An 18,854-nucleotide genomic window follows, 5' to 3' on the forward strand; every position below is an offset into this window, starting at 1 on the left:
ACTGAAAGTATGCCTTTTCTCAAACAAATTAAAAATGACCCAGTGCTACTAGTCGCAGTTTTCTGTTGAAATCAGTGTGTTGGATGGAGTTTTGCACCTGATATGATTTTAGGGGTTTGAATCTCCACAAAGCCCTTTTTGGTGAGGGTGTCTCTGAAGAGCTGGCACACTCCAGACTGCAGTCTGAAGATGGCTTGGCTGGTGGTTGTCTGGAGGAGGAACCATAAAACACATATAACCACAACCACAAATAACCATGAGTTATTTGACTTACCTCACAATCACAGCAGATGTGTGAAAAAAAGACCACCGACATCTACAACTCCTCAACATGAAGGGCAAGACCTTTTGTTTGTTGACAAAGGCAAAATACTCAAGACACTCCAAGAGCCCCAGGAGCGTTAAACCAATATAAATACAACTCCTTAATGTACTGTATAATTATAAATACTGAAAACGAGGTGGGGTGCGGCTCTTGTCAAAACAGAAGATAACTGTAAAAACTGAAGCCTCAAAAATCCCCCAATACTCCTGCAGTTAGCTGACAGGGCATGAGAAACGGTAAGTGAACACTCCCTAAAATCTGATTCATTTTAAATGACCACAAGATTTCTACAAATTGTCTGTACTGGCTCTCAGCTCCTATGTCATTATAGATCTTCATAAAGACAGGCCCTTGTCTTTTCACAATGCTTAGGACTGTTAATTAAAAGGGTTCTTCTTCTTTACCAATCTCCTATGCCTGTCCAGTCCTGAATGTGCATTGTCTGACTGACAGTTGGCAGAATGGAAAGGTGATAATGTCTAAATACTGGCAACCTCATTATTCTACAGACAATGCCTCGAGCCTGTCTGACAGAACCTCTCCCTCATTTCTAATCTGAATACTTCAGGTCTTCATACTCAATAATGAAGAAGTGAGAGAAAAACATAAAACTTTCCGATTTCAAAATCCTTCATCAAAAACCTTTAAAAATCTGTGAACCATATAAATCCCCTCACCACCACTGATTCATGTGTGACATGTATTACACACATTGGGCTGTGCCCCATTTTACCCTGGTAAAACTGACTGAAAACTAGACTGTGTAGTTGAAATTAGAAATAATTTCCTGTTTACAGAAACTCTACAGTGAGTAGGTACAGAAGTGTTAAGAGGGTAGCGGTTTGTCGTGAAACTGTTTCTCTCAAATGGTGTCCTCACAGTGTGGGAAAAAAGGGGCAGGTACCATTCATTACCAAAAAAACCTTGGTTAGAAACCCAGCTGCGGTGATAAGATGCCACAAGCAGGTTTCAAAGCACTATACGAATTAAAATTTGCAGTAAATCAACTTGTAGGTCTTTCCAAGAACAGATGAAGGTTTCAATCCTCTACCCTTGGCAAACCCTCTTTGTACGAGTTTAATACATGCAGGTAACATGGCAGCATTATGGTAGAACACACAAGTGTCAGTTTTTGAACTACAAGGGTGCGTTACACACAGCAACATGAGCCTAAACTGAAAGATATCATGAGTAGAAAATTCATTGCTTTATCGCTTTTCCGTTTCCACTAAGTGAGGGCGGGGTACACCCTGGACAGGTCGCCAGTCAATCACAGAGACCAACAACCACTCACACTCACACCTACGGACAATTTAGAGTCACCAATTAACTCAAACATAATGTCTTTGGACGGTGGGAGGAAACAGGAGTACCCAGAGGCACAGGTACACAGGCACGGAGAGAGCATGCAAACTCCGCACAGAAAGGCCCCAGATCACACCCACAACCTTCTTACTGTGGGGCAACGGTGCTAACCACTATGCTGCACCACTATGTGTTACTGAACACAAATTCTTAAAATTTGATTGAGCTACTTTTTGGCTGAATTCTACCTTTTGACTTGTTCCAAGCATCTGGAAGGATGAGATTTGTTAGATTTTTTTCCCTTGCATGATTGTGAGCACAATTTTTTGAAATACTAGACACAAATTTTATTGTGTAGCTCTATCTAAACAGCTGAATAATTAATGGCAAACGCTGAACACGAGTAGCAGCCCTAAAATAAACCTGTGGTTAATGAAGTTTGTATTAACATTGATATTTGTTTTGACTCTATTCAACAACTAACCCTACGTGACTGAACGCTAAGCCATTATGATAATAAGTGAATATTTCTACTGCGTTTTAGTTTCAACAACATCATGATTAACGACAGTCAAGTTACAGGGCAGTTCCATTGGAGCTGGAGCGTCTCTTTGCGAGTGTGGGAAAAGCTTTATAGTTTATAGTCACTGCGTTCTCAAGTGTAAAACTGATGACAGAGTAGAGTCCGTGAGCTCAAAGTGCACAGTGTCATAGAAACAGGTGTTGTGAACTCCACAGTTCTGTGCTGTGATGCCACTGCCTTCCTGCCTGTCGCATCATCAGCGCAGGAGGCACAGATCAAAAACAATCAGGCACTTCTGCTGCTCGCGCAGGCTTAGCAAGTCTCCCACTCTACAAATGACTGATAGTATCAGCCCATTAAATCACTGACTGCCTCGTCTCACTTTAACGTAGCATCCATACAGTCGATCATAAGTTATTCCTCATTCCTTTACTGTGAAAAAATATACTTTCATCTGCTGTGTGATGGTTTAATCCTTTTGGAATTTACTTTACATTTTGTTGATTCAAATAAGATTCCTAATTTACTAGAAAACACTTGAGAGACTAATTTAATTGGTACTGTATTTATTGCTATGATTTTTTTTTTTTTAAGAGAAATTAAACAAATCACTTTATGGAGATAACTATGAGCAACTGTAGCAACTTACCCTGAGATCAATCACTCGGTTGTCAAGCTTCGTGTCCTGGTTGACTGTGGCTCTACCTTCCTGAAGGGAAAAGAAACAATCTCAATCACCAAATACCCAGCCAGCTATGAAATATTCAGCATAGTTGCAACTTTTTACCCTTTTTCAAACTCAGTGCTAAATAAAAAATATTAAACATGTCACTGAGTGAAACAGTTTTAGTTTAATCATCCCAGTTCAAATATCATCTGAACACAAGATTTTTAGTTAATCAACTGGTGCATGTACTATTTTTTGTAAAAACACTGAGCACTAACAACTGCTCTCAGCTTAAATAACAAAATACAGTTGGGTTTGTACATGGAGCAAATATTACAGGGTCAACAATAACCAAAGACATCTGCAATGTGAGACAACAAGGCAACAATAGATAAGAAAGAAAAACAACACCACCAAATGAAATAGTAAATATTTCATCACAGGAGGAACTACTATTTCCAGGGTCATGGATGTCAGGCTTCCTCATAGTACCCACTGGAGTTTGAGGTAATAGCCTGTGTGGCCACATCCTGATCCAAACAGCCAACATGCAGAGTGACAAAAGGTTAGACGGGTGGACTGTTGGACAGACAGGACTGTTAAAGTCTGTGTCTCTCGGGAAGACAGATGGTATAACAAGTGTGTGACTGGCATATCGAGTCCCTGCAGAAAACACCTGGGATGCTGATACAGCTACATAGATTGACTTACTGGATAAACAGAAGGGCTCTTAGCTGTCTTTTGTATGGCGACACCCATATATTTATTTTCTCATTATGTGATACATAAAATTATATGATAATAAAACCCTGGACAGTCTACAGCTGCAGGAAAACAACAGCTGTTGGAGTGGGGCATTTATTGCAACTATTTTCATGATGCAGATTCCAAACTAAGATGATTTTTTTTGTCCGGCAATAAGAAGGTTTGCATCAAATAACCATTCAACAAAATCGATGAGGGCTATAAAACTTTTTGTTTCATTATCATTGGACAAATGATAATTGTAGTAATAAGAGCAATAACTCGTCTTACCAAATTACCAACATCTAGCACTACAGATGCAGCATTTAACATATGAACAGGACAGACACAGGCAGCCAAAGTTTTATTGCTTCTGTTTATCATTTAAAAGCATGGTAACATTTCAGAATTCCTATCCAAAGTCTAACTAGGCAAAATAAAATAAAATAAACTATCGAAGAGGGAAAAAAAAAAAACAAAAACCAACTGCTGTGGCTATTTAATGATTTTACATTTATGGCGACATGTATTTCCCAGGCAGCAACAGCTCTGACAGTGAAAAAAGAAAATCTAAACTGAACAGAAATCTAGTAATAATTTTTCTTGAATCAAATCAGAAACCAATAATGTATGAAGTTCACCTGCTGTACCAGTGACTGACAGCCCAAAACAGCACCCTCAAAGGCCTCCATGCTTACCCATTATAAACAGCTCCTAAATCTTAGATGCAAAAAGTTTTCAGTTTTCACAAATGAAAAATAAAATAAATGCGAAAATCTCCTTAATTGGAATTGAGGGGGTGTCCAAAAGTCAAGCTAGAGAATTGTGCAAGCAGTCGTCAAATGTGGTAATTTCACTCACTGAATGTGATGCTAATCGGTGAAAGCAATTCTGCTCTTGATCTTGTTTTGTTTATCTAATTTTGATTACCCAATCCTCAACTCAGCTAAAAACACTGGTATCTGTCCTTGCTGCTAACAAATTCTTCAGTGTGTAAAGGGGGAAGTACATGCTACAGTTTGACTGCTAATATACAAATAAGATTAACTCGGATTCGGTGGTTAGCTTCACTGTTGTTGCAATCACATAGTCATATGAAACCTTTCCATGCACGTCATGGGAAAGTGACTGCTCATGCACACTGACACAGTTCCTCTTAATGTGACTGTCATCATCAGATTTGTTTTTAAATTAAAGCAGTGTCAGGGGCAGAGTCAACAGGAACCTTGTTTTCTGGCGGATACTGAGCTGTATTTTTGGCACAACCTGATTCTGTTCACCTGACAGTAAAAGGTTTCACAGTACCACTGCACACCAGGGATACCCGGCCCCTGTTCATGTTCTAGATGTTCCCCTTTTCAGCTAGTTAAAAACTTTCAGACAGCATGAGGGGATTTTTCTCATGAAAATGCCACATAATAGCAAATTCTTAGGAAGATCTTAATCACCTATGCGATGCTCTTATAGTGTCCTAATGTGAAGTTAAGTACACAGCTTTATTGAAAAGAATGAATGTGGTTAGCCTAAAATGAGCAAAACCCCCACCTTATTAAGACACTGTTTTCTCCCCAAGGGAGGCTGATATAATTTTGGGTGATGTATGCCTTCAATTGCCACTGATCCCTTTACCCCTACTTCCATTCTTACCTCTTCCCCCTCTCCGTCAGGCCTGACAGCATCGTCCAGCTGCAGGGGGAGACGAGGTTCTGCCTGGCTGATGACAAAAATCTGAGTGAAAGAAAAACAATGTTAAAACCCCAAAGGTGACATACCGCCAATGTTTCCAGAGCATGTTTCTAACAACGGAAAGTACCAAGACTTTGTACACAGATTAAAGGGTTTACCGGTGAGAGAAAGTGACAGCCTCCTCTGTTAAAACCTCATATATGTGAGTGACTCACGATGGGTTTCTGTGCTGCTAACAGTCATATACAGGTGTTGGATGCAAATGCAAAAACTCAAAGAAGAATTTGCTCTGTCTTAAAATACAACCTGTATCACAGTTGAGTGTTATGTGACAGTTTTTGAATTCGCAAAATTAAGTGTCCCTGCTACAAAAGCAAAACGTATGTAGGGAAATCACAGCATCAGAGTCACTAACAGATTTCAAAATAAGTATACCATACAATTTAGAGAAAACACTAATAATGAAGCTATCAGTCAAATTAAGTGTGTGTCATGTGTTTAATATCTTTCCAGTGAATACATTTGACTCGAATATGAGTGTAGGGAGCTAAGGAAAGTCATTGACAAGAGTGATACAAAATTCAAAAAACATACGTAATGGGAATAGAAAATGCAATCTGATGAACTGAAGAACAACAGATGTATGAAGCCTAGTATCTCCCATTAGGATGTTCTCATATGAGTACTACTAACTTGATATTAATATTTCATGGTTACTGCATATTTTATTATGCTGTATATCATGTCATATTATATGCATCTACCCAACACAAATGAATTAATATGTGTAGGGCTTTGCATGCCACCTGTGTAATTCCTATGTGGCTCCCTACTGCTGTGAGGGATGTGAAAACATCTTGATTGTATTGTTTAATTTAGATGAAGAGGCAGCCCCATCATCTGCTCTGTGTTCACATACAATAACGTCTGCAATGAAACTATGCCCACCCTCTCAATGTGCAGCTCCACGTCCTGCTGGGAACAGCTTTCGATCTTCTGCTCCACTTTTCTCACCAACGCCTCCACATCCACGATGCTCTCTTTGGTGATGCTGGTGTAGACAGTTGGGTAAACAGCAGAAAGCATTTAGAAACAAACTTTGTGTGGGAAGTTGACCACTCAAGAACAATGTTTCCATTAAAACTAACATTTGCTTGTAGACTTGCATTTTCATTGTTGATGTTGTGATGTGTGGGAGCTACTGTCGTAGATGGGTGAACAGTTTTAAGTTGTGGTTTTCTTTTTTTCAAAATCACTACACATCCTAAAATTACAGCCGTTGCACTGACATTCAACAACGCAGAGAGAGACAGCTAGATGAGATACCACATAAATGCATAGCTTTCGTGAAAAAAACAAAAAAACAAACAAACAAAAAATAAATAAATTAAAAAAAAAAACAAAAACAAAAAAACAAAACTGCTGCTACCTTCCAACCCTGTTCTCTTCTCAAAACTGTAGAAAATATGTCACAATTTCACACTTTGTGCTGTAGACAAGCGTAACTATTATGGGACATGTCATCCTGTTGGGGAAGTAAATAGAAAAGCCAAAATTTTCCTCACTACAATTAATTTTGGGCCCTGAAGTTATTCCTGTCACCAGATTTTCCAAGTAGTCCAATTCAATATTTGCTTTCAAAATCTGGTGCAGTGATTCATCTGGTGGCATCGCATTAATTTTAAGGAGTACATTGGATTACCAAAATGTTTTGTTGGTACCTTATACCCATTCTAAATGCTTATTTTTCCTTCGCTGGTTTATATATGTCGGTTTGAATTTGTTTTGTGAGATTCGTTTTATTTTGTTGTCAAGCACTTTGTGACTTTTATTTGTGAAAAGTGCAATAGAAATAAACTTTACCTACATCACATGTACACTTACTCATTGGGCAGACTTGACACAGACACCAGACATATCTAAAGAAGGGCCATCAGTAAGTCCAGTGCAGTGCCTTCATGCAAGTATTAAGTTCAATATATATTGAATAAGATGTAGATGATCCTATGAATGAATGTGCTATAAAAGTCCATTGTAGATGCTAGTTATATATGTTGCTCTCAGAGATGAGAATTTTTTAAGCTAGAGAGGGATGTCCCTGCTCTGATAGATTCAGTGGATTTCAAAACTGAAAACAAATTGTATGCAGGGGTGTCAGTGCCAGACACTCCAACACTGCTTAGAGAAACACACCAGCTGTTAAGGAGCATAATGTAGAATTAGCATGGAGACCATACCTAGTCTGCAATATTACACCTCCAAAACACTGCATTTCTAGATACTCAGATGACAGGAGATACATGATAGTAAACTGCATTCTAACACAGTTCAAGTGCAGTTTGTTAAATCCTCACAGTACACTTTCCATTCCTGAATGATTTTATTAGTCATCCAGAAGTAGTAGTGAATTAATGGAAGCAGGTGAGTAAGAGATGTGCTTTGACACAACTGATTTGCAGCTTGTTGACGAAGGGTTACAGATTCCTCATAGTGTGAGCTTGTGGGAAGTACCCATATCGGCCACAAAAACAGTTTGATCTTGAGAGCAGCGGTATAAATAAAGCCAAAGGAAACTAAAAAAATGCTAGGGGAACCGCTGTTTTGTTGTATTGCTTTGGGCTTTCATAACAAGCCAACATCTTCCTGTATAGGCTCCCCACTGAAATTCACAGTATCACGAGATGCGTGGAAGAACTCTGACCATCAGGCAGTGCAAGGCCAGATGGGAAAGCAGCTGAAATCCTTAATTTCTCCTCATTAAAAAGCAGTAATGAGGGCTTGAATATTGGGTTAACGCTATTGCTTCAGCCCCACCTAATGCTTCCTCCATAGGCCTTCCCCTCTAGTAGGGGATCAGTTAGATAAATAAATCCCCACATTAATAACCTCCGCTGCAGGGCCCAGAGGCTGGTAAAATGTCATTCAGCACACACACCAAAGTTAACAGACTGATTAACTTAAAACAGTGATTTGACAATATCAACTGGAAATTAAAAAAATACAGCTCTGGGAAAAATGCAGCATGAATCTGTGTTTTTAATGTGGGTCTTACATTTCATGCATTAGAGATCAAAAGGGAAAAAAGAATTGAATGAGAATTTGAATTAAGAACAGGATTAGAATGACTATAAATTGCATTACAATTATTATACTAAACATTATACTATCACTGGTCTGGTTTTCGTCTAAATCTTTCAGATGCTCATGTACCAGAATATAATCTAAAGGGATGGTAAAGATCACTGTCCTATATTATATGTAATGGCTGACTCATGATAACTATGTAGGATCAAACACACACACATTATCAGATACCCTGTGATTATGACAAAAATCAGCAAATATAAAAAATTATCTGATTGATTGAGCCAGTTCAAATTTTAACTGATCTTTTGTGCTTCAAACTGCACAACACTCCCACAGGATGATGGTTAATTCTATTTTAGCCAAATACTCAACAAATCTAAAGTAGTTGAGTTGGGTAACAGTTGCAGAGTCTGAAGATTGCTTAATTAAATTGTGTGAGTAAGAAGAGGATGTCTAGGATATACAATATGCAAGAGGAGACTTCCTCAGCAATGTCATCTCTGCCTGCCTCATGATCATGAGGGATTAACTCGTAATCCAGGGTTACTTAGCTTGTCAATCATCACCCTAAAGTGTGTTGAACTACAGCAGGACCAGGAAGCCATAGGAACTGACACCTGCTATTCTATATTATTAGAGATTCAAAAAAAACTAAACAAAACATGTAACATTTTGATTCTATGAGAAATATTGGGAATGGTTATAGTGCAGTATGACAATATATTTTTTTTTTTTTTGATTTATGAGACAAGACCCATAACGTTGTGGAAACTCTCACTTTCAATTGCTCTGTTGTCAGGTGACAATGTGTGGCACAACAACCCAACTGCTCAACCGCAATATTGCGGAACCACACTAAGGAACTACTGCACATTAAAGAAATCATCTGACCGTTACAAAAATATATTGAAACACAATGGAACAACCTCCTCTGTGACATACAGCCAACTTTTGGACCATATTAAAAAACACAGTTAAAGATCGCAGGCCTCTTTTCACCTGCCTTCAGTGTCATATCTGAAGCTACAAAGCACAGTGGGAACACAAGAGCTGAATCTCAGGGACAGCTGGGAGCTGGCCAGCTGAGTGATAGCGAAAAACTATGACTTGGTCACTTCTGACAAAGTGGGATCAGTGTGTTCAGTCAACAGAGGTCAGGATTCAAGTCAGAGCAGCAGTGACCTTGCCCTCATAAAAAATAACAAACAAACAAACAAAACAAAACAAAAAAAAAAAAGAATTTATGTCTGAGTTAAGTTTCCTGTAAACCTTAGCATAAAATGCCCAGAGGCAGGCTCTCATTTATCATACAAAAGAATAATCAATGGAAGTGAAACAGTAATTTATGCCCATTTGGATATTCATCAAACATTTAGTAGCTCTGACTGTTTACATATAACTCAGGCAGGTACATCCATAAACTCTCATTAAGTCTGCACCGTCTGGAATAGATGGTTGCTTATATTTGCTCAAACCTTAACATTAACTACAGAAATATTTACCCTGCTGTTTACTGTAGATGTTACCTGATATAAAACAGTTTTGAATTCTGTAAGGCAGATTTTTCTAGCAGCACGTCCTGCCAGTCATTCCTAACTATCCGAGGGTGTGAGCAGCAGCAAAGTGCTGAGCACGAGTCTGGAACAATGACAGAGCCTTATACATCTTCACTAATGGGCCACACTTTTCGCTGTCAGTGATGTGCTCCTCAATTAAGAGCTTTAATTAAACTGATTTCTTTCAAGCTTGTCTGGGAGGCTGAGCAGACACTTGTTCTGTCTGCAGACTTGATGACAGCTTTTTGCAAAACTTTAAGGCTGTAATAGGTGCTACTTAATACTTGGATTGCTTTGTACAGTATTAAGTAACACTACAGACTCTTCATTGCTTCAGTTCTGTATTATCCAATGCCATAACTGCCATTTTAGTTAGGCAGGTTGCAGTTACGGGTGTTGCTCTTTGTCTAATTTAGCAACAACTGAGGAGCAAGTGAAGCGATTTACCTAACCTCCCCCATTTACAAAGGTACTGATTTATCAAACAATGAAAGCAATGGAAAACAATAATTTACTAAAACACAGTATACTAATCTGGACCTGGATTACACTGAATAGTTTAGGGGTTGAAACTCACAATTTTAAATCATTACACAAATCACTCCACTTGTGAACAATGGCAGAAAAAAACTGTTAGTATCAGCCTTATACCCTTAACGTGGTAGCCTTAAAGTGTACATCTGCCAATGACTGTGTTCATTCATAGACTACCAATAATGGGCTACAATTTAGCTGCAAATACGACTAATGGTGCTTGGCTCTTAGGTATTTCTTCCTCATCTGATCCATGCTGCTGTATCTGCCATCTCAACAGGAACTGCTCCATTAAAACGCTGCTGTATCCCGCCCTGTTAACAGCCAGCTTTTGTTGTCCAGTGAAAAATGATTGATTTCTCCACCATCCACCTCACTCAGAATGTGTGAAAATGGGCCAGCGAGCACTTGGGGACCAGGATTTTCCCACCATTGTTTTTTGCCCTCTCAGACAGGAAAAGCAGTTTCAGTACTCACTTTGCAGCAAACTTGACCATCTGCTTGCTGGCACAGTCTCCCACTGCAACTAGTGCCTGCACGTTAAACTGCTGTTGACGCAGGACCAAAAAGCATTGCTTCCCTGAAAACAAAACAACAGATAGACAGATAGATTATTTGAAGGGGCTTGTCATGATAAAGGTTCGAGATGTTCACTCTGAAGCAATATCACTCAGTATGGTCCAAAGGCACAAGTGTTCCTACGGATGACGAGTGTATCCTCAGCTGTAAACTTCTCATTTAAAGGTAAAGTGTCAGATATTTGTAAATGAGTCTTCTCTTTGAAGATCACCTTGTGGAGAAAAGATTATTGCCACCTTCCTAACTAACACACACACACCTAGGAGCAGCATAAAACATTTAGCCAACCAGTGGACAATCAGACTTTGATGTTTGTTGCCTGTGAGAAGGGTGTGTGTGAGGATAACAGTGCTGCCAAAATCCCAGATGTACTTCATTCCAGAAAAAAAAAAAAAAAAAAATCAGGATGTTATTCTGCTCACGCTGACGTCCTTAGGGAGAGCAGAGATGATAAACTTATGAGTGGAGGGGAAATGACTCTTAACTCTGGAAGTTATCATGATAGAAAATAGCCAAAATATAATCATTGAGACTTTAGTGCATTTATAATCACCTTTTTTAGCATGGTAGTAAAAAGGCTCAATGCTTTATACAGAGATGTAATAACCTGGCAACACTCAGAAGGCTCATTGTATTCAAATACAGCAGTTATATGGCAGCCAGTAGCTGCGATGCAGCAAATAGAGGTTATCTGATCTTCCAGCTGGCAGTGACACACTAATCTGACAATGATATCAAAAACACCCTGAGGTTGTCAAACTCTGCCTGACATGGAATGACTGTTTCCATGATCCCCGAGAAGGAAAAAAAAAAAATCTCAGACAGAGATTTGGTTTGGTTTGTTTTCAAAAGTGAAAAACGAATTTTTTTTGAAAGCAGGACATGTCTTTTTGTTGGTTTCTGACCTTCACCACTGATCACCCTGAAGAGACTGATATCAGTCAAAAAATACTAGGTCAAAGCCAACTGGTATCACCATCTGGTCCCGAGTACTACAAGTGATGTGAAGAACTGGCTGAGGAACGAGTGTTACACATTGCAGTGAAGTGTACTGAGGTTTAACACAGAGATCACAAAATCTTTGTTGTTTTCTACACAAAAGAAAGGTGGGCTAAGCTGGAAGAATGGTAAACAAAATAAAGAGGGGGTGGGAGTAGGGGAGGGTTGCCCTTACCTTTGGCTCGGCTGGTGTGGATGCGGGCACGCAGCCAGATCAGCTGGTCAGCTTTCTCAGGAGTAAGGTCTTGGACTCGCACCAATGCCCTGTCTGGCACACACATACAGACACCAAAATCGCATTACATCAAAGGACTTTTCTGCCTCCCTCACTCTGCACAGGGACTCTCCCACCCCCACTTCTCCTACCTATACACTCCCAAAGGCAGAAAGAAATGTGAACAATCATGCATGTGCGTGTGGACATATACACAATAAAATGCTCAAATTACAGACCTCTGTAATAAATAAGACATACTAGGAGGCTTACTGAAAGCTGTCTAACTCACCTATTCTCTCTGGGCTTTATGACAAATTGACTCTAGTTTCACCTGTGTCACTCAGAGTCATCAGTGAGCAGAAGAGGCAGACACCGAGGCTACACCAGAGAAAACAGAGCCGACGTTTTTGGCTGGGAACTTTGCATCAACCCACATAAAAGCCTCTCCCCGCCATCCCTATGGCTGAGCTTAGCACGCAGGTGAGGGAGGCCCCACTTTGTTTGCTGCCACTGGAGCTGAAAGAGCATCCAGACAGATGTATGACCTCGACAGGCCTGTCTGCTGCCTCGTTCATCCGGGAGTTATCACACGCTATTAGCTGCAATTATCACGGACGCTGGTGCAATTGTGATGACAGAAGGAAGAAGACTTTTTCATGATGCTTATCAGCTGTAATCATGCTACATCAGCAACGTTTGACAACCACACAAATGTAACCTGAAACTTCTTGGATCAGGATGTCATTGTGTATTAGCACATGAAGGACCTGCAAATTCTCCATTTTATCATGCTATTGTAATTTCCTCACCTCTGAAGTGTCTGTTTAGATTAAATATCCCAGTTTCATGTTCAACCTGCACTTTTCAACATTTTCAACAATGACTTGCATTGTCTTTTACACAGGATCAAGGCAAGAGTCACATCAATCAATCATGATCTTGAACCCACTTCATGACTGGAGCTTGGTTCAAATTTGCACCCATAATTTTTTGAAATACGAAACCCTATTTCAAATTAAAAGAAAATTGTCTTACCTTGACATTACTATCTAAGGTCTGACAAATAGATGAAAATAAAAAGACGTGGTAAAGGGATTATTCTCTGAGGTAGTTTCTACTTCCGGTGTCAAATGACCGATAGGAAACTCAATACATGGCATTGTTCAGGAATGGAAAAAAACTCTTGATACCTTATCATAATATTAAAATAAGATATTTGTTCTAACCAGAAGAATTGCATGATTTGGACTTTTTATAATATATTCTGTGTCTTTTTATGTGGGTGAGTAATTTCTTCTGAGATGCATATCTTTCTTTCACTGCGCTGGCATGCAGACATACTTGTAAAACAGAGTGGCAAAACACACACACACACACACACACACACACACACACACACACACACACACACACACACACACACACACACACACACACACACACACACACACACACACACACACACACACACACACACACACACACACACACACACACACACACACACGATGAAATATAGTTAAAAACATTTAAGGGGGGTAATCAACCCAATGTGATGCACTGAGAACAGTGTTCGTGCTACATGAAATATCACCTCATATTAAATTAATCTTTTCGGTTGATTGTGACAGACAAAGTCTTCATACTGACCCAGTTTTTCTTGGGACTGGACCATAGCTGATACACCATAACGGTCTTTGGCAAAGTCCTGTGAAAATATATGTGCATTTTAGCTGCAGTTGACATCAGTCAGTTCATTAAATAGCTTAAAAACACATCACACTGCTTTTCACATTTCACCACTGAAATGTGTTATTGTTCTTAAACAGTAACTTTGGCACTTTGATTTCAGGCGCGTCAGTCTGTCTACTGCCACTCAGATAACACAGACAGAACAGATAATGAGGCTTATCATGATCTTATGAGAGAATTGTAGAAAAGAATAGAGGGGCACAGTAGTTCGGCATACTGGTATTTGCATACAAACGGTTGCATAAGTGTGAATGCGGAGGATGAATCAAAGTCAGACAGAAAGGCAGGAAACGGGTCAGAGACTGTGATCTGTATGGAATACTTACATCTTCCTCTGTGCTTTGTTGTTCAGTAGCCTGAAACAGAAAGAGGTGACAGGGGTTTAAGGCATTACCAATACCCAGTCGGTATCAACAAGAGGACTATCTATTAAATTCAAACATGAAAATTTTTCAAAAACATTCAACTTCAAATGGAACAACTTTAAATGTTTTGCGACAACAGTCATGTAAATTGTGTTTTTATCTTGTGCTATCAGGAGTTTGAATGAAATTAATAAATCATAGCTCAGTCCTAGAGCCAGGCCTTAGATCCCTGGAATGCACAGCTCTTCTACACATTACTCCAACGCTTCATAGACAATGAGCAATGGCAGCAGGAGATATTGCTTTGAAATAGAAGCAGCGCAAGAGGACAGATATTCTTTATCTCTGCAGTGACGTACAGGCAAATGACTACCAGAGTGCAATAAGATCGAATCTTGGCAACGTTACAATTCCATTTTCTATGCAAATTGATATCAGAGTAGGAAATTGCTGGTGGCATTGGAGTGAATTGGAATCACCCATCCTTGATATGATAATCCAGTCTCATGATGGATGATATAGCAGTTTACGATCAACCGAATATAGACCTGCTGCAGCTATAAAGCCACAATCCCACAACGGAGCGACTAAAGTGACAAGTGTCAGCAAGAAAAGTGAACAGCAGAAAATAACACAGCTAACACTCAATAAACATTCAGCTCAGCTTTCAGGTCTGTCCCTAGGTAATGCTTATCACACTACACTACTATATGGAGCAATAGCTAATGTATTAAACAGCATCAAATAACTTATGAAATATGCTCATAAGGTTTATCCACTGGGAAGACAGGAAACCTATATGTGTCTAATTTTTTTTTTCACATTTTCACATTTATATTCAGCTTTAAGGGACTGTCCCAGGAAGACTCTATAGATGCACCCAAATAAGTTTGGATACTGACCAGATTAAATGCACTCAAGTCACATACTTACTGCACATATTCAAATATTTTCTGCTGTTTGCAATTTCTTCTGTGGGCGAATTGTGATCCAATAAGCTGCCTCCTGTAACAATCACTTCCTGCCTATACCTCAACAAATGTGTTTTAATGTGAAGGCCAGGTGTATTTTCCATTCAATTCCTGATTAGATAATGTCAAGTACATTTTATGCACTTTTTGCAGATACCTTTGGAAAGGCATATTGAGATATATACACATTGAATGCCCAAAATACAATTTCTTTTCACAAGATGATGTTGATGTTTGCTAATGTGCAGGATTTTTTTTTTTGTGTGTGTTCTTTCACAGTCGGAGTTCACCATCATAACTATCAACAACAGGTTTTGGTCTCTCAGGGCCCTGTATTAAGTTTGACCTTAACTGTGTGGAATAGAAGCAACTTCGCATTAGAGAGAGCTTATATGCTGTGCATTCAATGGAGAAGAAAATAGCACTTTGTTTGGGTTGACATAAACAAAGCTTAAATGACAGGAATACTTAAACAATGGCTTCACATGCCCCCCTGCCGACGAATCTGCCATCCTGGACCCACAATTCCCATCATGCCTGCACGTGACAGCCTTACCAGCTGTAAGAAGTGGAGAGAGAAAAAAAAAGCACCACAGCACTGACCAGCTTGGCTTGTTTCTCAGCCTTCTTTGCAGCTTTCTCTGCTTCCTTCTGCTGTTTCTTCAGAGCTTTCTTTGACTGAGCCTGCTGCTCGTCCTCTGTTGCTCTGAAACAGGAAGAAACACACTACATAAACATTTAAGTCCACTTCCGCCTCTTATTTCTCCCTCATCCCATGAGGAAGTTATTGACTGCCTGGGAAAACCTGAGCTACCTAAGTCTGAGCCATGGCCACCTCCAGCTTTTAAGTCAGAGCTACCTCTATTCCCATTGTTGTTTTGTTTTGTTTTGTATTTTTTCACACAGTACAATAAAATGAGGGATGAGAGTTTCTTAAAAGCAGAGATGTCAGAAAGTAACACCGGCTGGATAAACAGTGGATTTCAGAAGACAGTAGTCTCGCGAAGACTTTTCCAATCCATTACAGAATTTGTGAAGAAAACAGATTATCTGTTTACGATAACAGTCCTATCTGAAAGTAAAGGTTTCTTTATTTACTAAATGCTATAACAACGCAATGTCAGACCTGATAAACATGTGACATTTGCCTATAAAGTAAATTTTCTTAGCAGACTTAAGTACACCGCTATAACCCCATCAAACAATTGGGTCACAGTAAAATAACAGCAGAAATGAACAACAGTGTGAGTTATAATTGGTAAATGCCAATTAGAAATGCTAACTACTTGGGCATCACTTCACATTTTGCATTTCAGGCTCATAACAGCATTTGAAAGCTCTACTTTCATATTTTGTAAAACAATCAAATACCATACCTAAAAACTGATAGCAAAAACCAAATGTGAGTGATAAACATTGTGTGATGATATATATCAGGAACTTTATGCTGCTGTCAGCTGCATGTTAAAAAAGCGACGAGTCCATATTTAAGCTCAAAGACTACAAAGCTGTCAAATCAGAGGATCTGAGACTTATGATCTGCGGGCTAACCTTGAAACACCATTAAATTTAACTTGCATAACTCTTACGATAATAAATGAATGAGGGAAGTTTGTTTTTCCAACAACCAGGTGTTCTGACCTGAAGGAGGGCAGTGAGTAATATGGGAGCTGTGCCTATTTAGTCACAGGAAATAACAAGGACCAGAGGCCCACTATGAATAGCACTAAAACCTAAACAAGAAACAAAAATCACAACAGATGACGACTTCTAACAGAGGACTTTAGACCTGGTTTTACACTTCCCCTTCTGCCAAAACTGAATTTGACATGACTCCTCAGTGAGAAATTAAGAATTAAATTGTTATATATATGAAGTCTGTGGAAAATATAGTTTGGGCTTGAATTTCCCTTTTTCTCATTGAACTGACCAAAGGACAAACAACCAACCTCATACGTACACATGAATTGCTATCTTGTCTTCTGAACTTCGTCCACATCAAATAAAAGAAGGCTAATATATATCAATAAAAACACAATTGTTTAATTGGTTTAATTATACACTCCACCAACCAGCTGAATCCGTTTAACTGGATCAACAATCTTTGTTAGCCTCAGGCAGGTGATGTCAGTCTTACTGTGAGGAGCAGATGTCTACAAACCACCTACAGACAGGAGGCAAGCCAGTAAACAAACTTTGTCTCCCTTTTCTTTTCACTGTTAGTAAACCACACCTTGGCCAAATGACTGAATGTTGTGGAGTTAAAAATACACAGCTTATGTCAACCAACTATTGGCACTAGTTAATTCACACTTGAAGCACATGTCATGATGAACAATAGTCTGTCCAACGGGTGAATTACAAGCCACACTGTCTCACAGGTCAGCTGTTACACTTCTGGGGACATTTTTACATCCTAAAAGAACAATAAATAGAATGGGTGGTTGGATATTAATGTGTTTAAACAATTCTTATCAATTTTAAAAAATCCCAAGTTACCACAAACTTGTTACTGCACTTGACTGCATTTCATTTGCAATCTCAATGCAAGCATGTGAATTGTTTTATTGGTAATAAACTACACCCATCTTCTCATTCTCGCAGAAATACTCAATGTATTCTCAGCAATATGTTAGAATAACCTAAGGAAGAGTGGTTTGTTTGAAACACCAAAGTGTCTGTCTTCTCTGTAAGTCCAACCAGAGGGGAGACTGAAACAGTGGAATGTGGATGAGCATGACCTGACAAGTTGGGAGTCTGGAAACTGTTTATGAAATAAAACTATTGTGTTGTGTGCTATAAAAGAGGAAGGTGTGAAATCATGAAAATGGAAGGGATGTCATGCAGTTCATAACAAGACATATCAAAATTTGGCATCTATGCAAATGCACAGATTGAATTTGACGTTACAACATTCAGTCTAATGCTGCAAACCATAAACTCCACTCTTAATATCACCACTTTACAACAACATGGAATATGTTTAATTCACCAGAAGGCTCTGGTTTGTAAGAGATATTATTGTAACTGGCACGGTCAGCGGTAGAGACACAAAGTGAAAGCGACGAACTTCTCCAGTGTGACCTGAAGTTCAACTCCTCTCTACAGGGGAAGAACGGGCTCGTCTTCGTGTTTATAATTACATGTCTCATAATTTACACCGTTTGCTCACTCGGATGAGCGGTGTGACTCCTTCCCCTGCGCTGACAGCTGATGCAATCCGCTGCATGTCGAGGAAACGCTAGCTAGCTGCTACATGTGCTAACCCAGTCGGCGCTACGGAGCCGGAGATGTTGTGCGACGTGAGTTGTGGCGCGAACAACACACACGCCATTCTTACCCCTGGACTCCCTCCTTAGTCATGTCGAGCTATATTCTTAAAAGAGCGTGGAGAAAATGTGTTTCGCGGCTGCCTGACAGACGGAAGAACCACATCAGCTGTTCAGAGCATGGGTGGGAACGGGAAGGAACGACCTGTTTTGACGGAGCACCGAATACCGGATGCCTCGGGTTCCGGCTAGAAACCAGTCAATGAAGTGTCGTT

At 39.5% G+C, this 18,854-nt stretch overlaps 1 protein-coding gene across 1 annotated transcript in view; it reads right to left on the reverse strand.

Annotated features, from left to right (window-relative positions):
• Positions 1 to 18,787, reverse strand: part of dars1 (aspartyl-tRNA synthetase 1) — a 25,553-nt gene extending 6,766 nt beyond the window's left edge. Inside the window, exons 1-10 of the mRNA XM_029529987.1 lie at positions 18,651 to 18,787; positions 15,914 to 16,016; positions 14,301 to 14,330; positions 13,873 to 13,930; positions 12,181 to 12,273; positions 10,905 to 11,007; positions 6,199 to 6,301; positions 5,212 to 5,292; positions 2,803 to 2,862; positions 98 to 209 (exon numbers count right to left, since the gene is read on the reverse strand). Coding sequence (XP_029385847.1) covers positions 98 to 209; positions 2,803 to 2,862; positions 5,212 to 5,292; positions 6,199 to 6,301; positions 10,905 to 11,007; positions 12,181 to 12,273; positions 13,873 to 13,930; positions 14,301 to 14,330; positions 15,914 to 16,016; positions 18,651 to 18,673 — 766 coding nt within the window. The 5' untranslated portion in view covers positions 18,674 to 18,787. The remainder of the gene's footprint in view (positions 1 to 97; positions 210 to 2,802; positions 2,863 to 5,211; positions 5,293 to 6,198; positions 6,302 to 10,904; positions 11,008 to 12,180; positions 12,274 to 13,872; positions 13,931 to 14,300; positions 14,331 to 15,913; positions 16,017 to 18,650) is intronic.
• Between the last annotated feature and the right edge of the window lie 67 nt (positions 18,788 to 18,854).

This window comes from Echeneis naucrates, chromosome 21 (assembly GCF_900963305.1).
Source record: "Echeneis naucrates chromosome 21, fEcheNa1.1, whole genome shotgun sequence".
Classification (NCBI taxonomy): Eukaryota; Metazoa; Chordata; class Actinopteri; order Carangiformes; family Echeneidae; genus Echeneis; species Echeneis naucrates.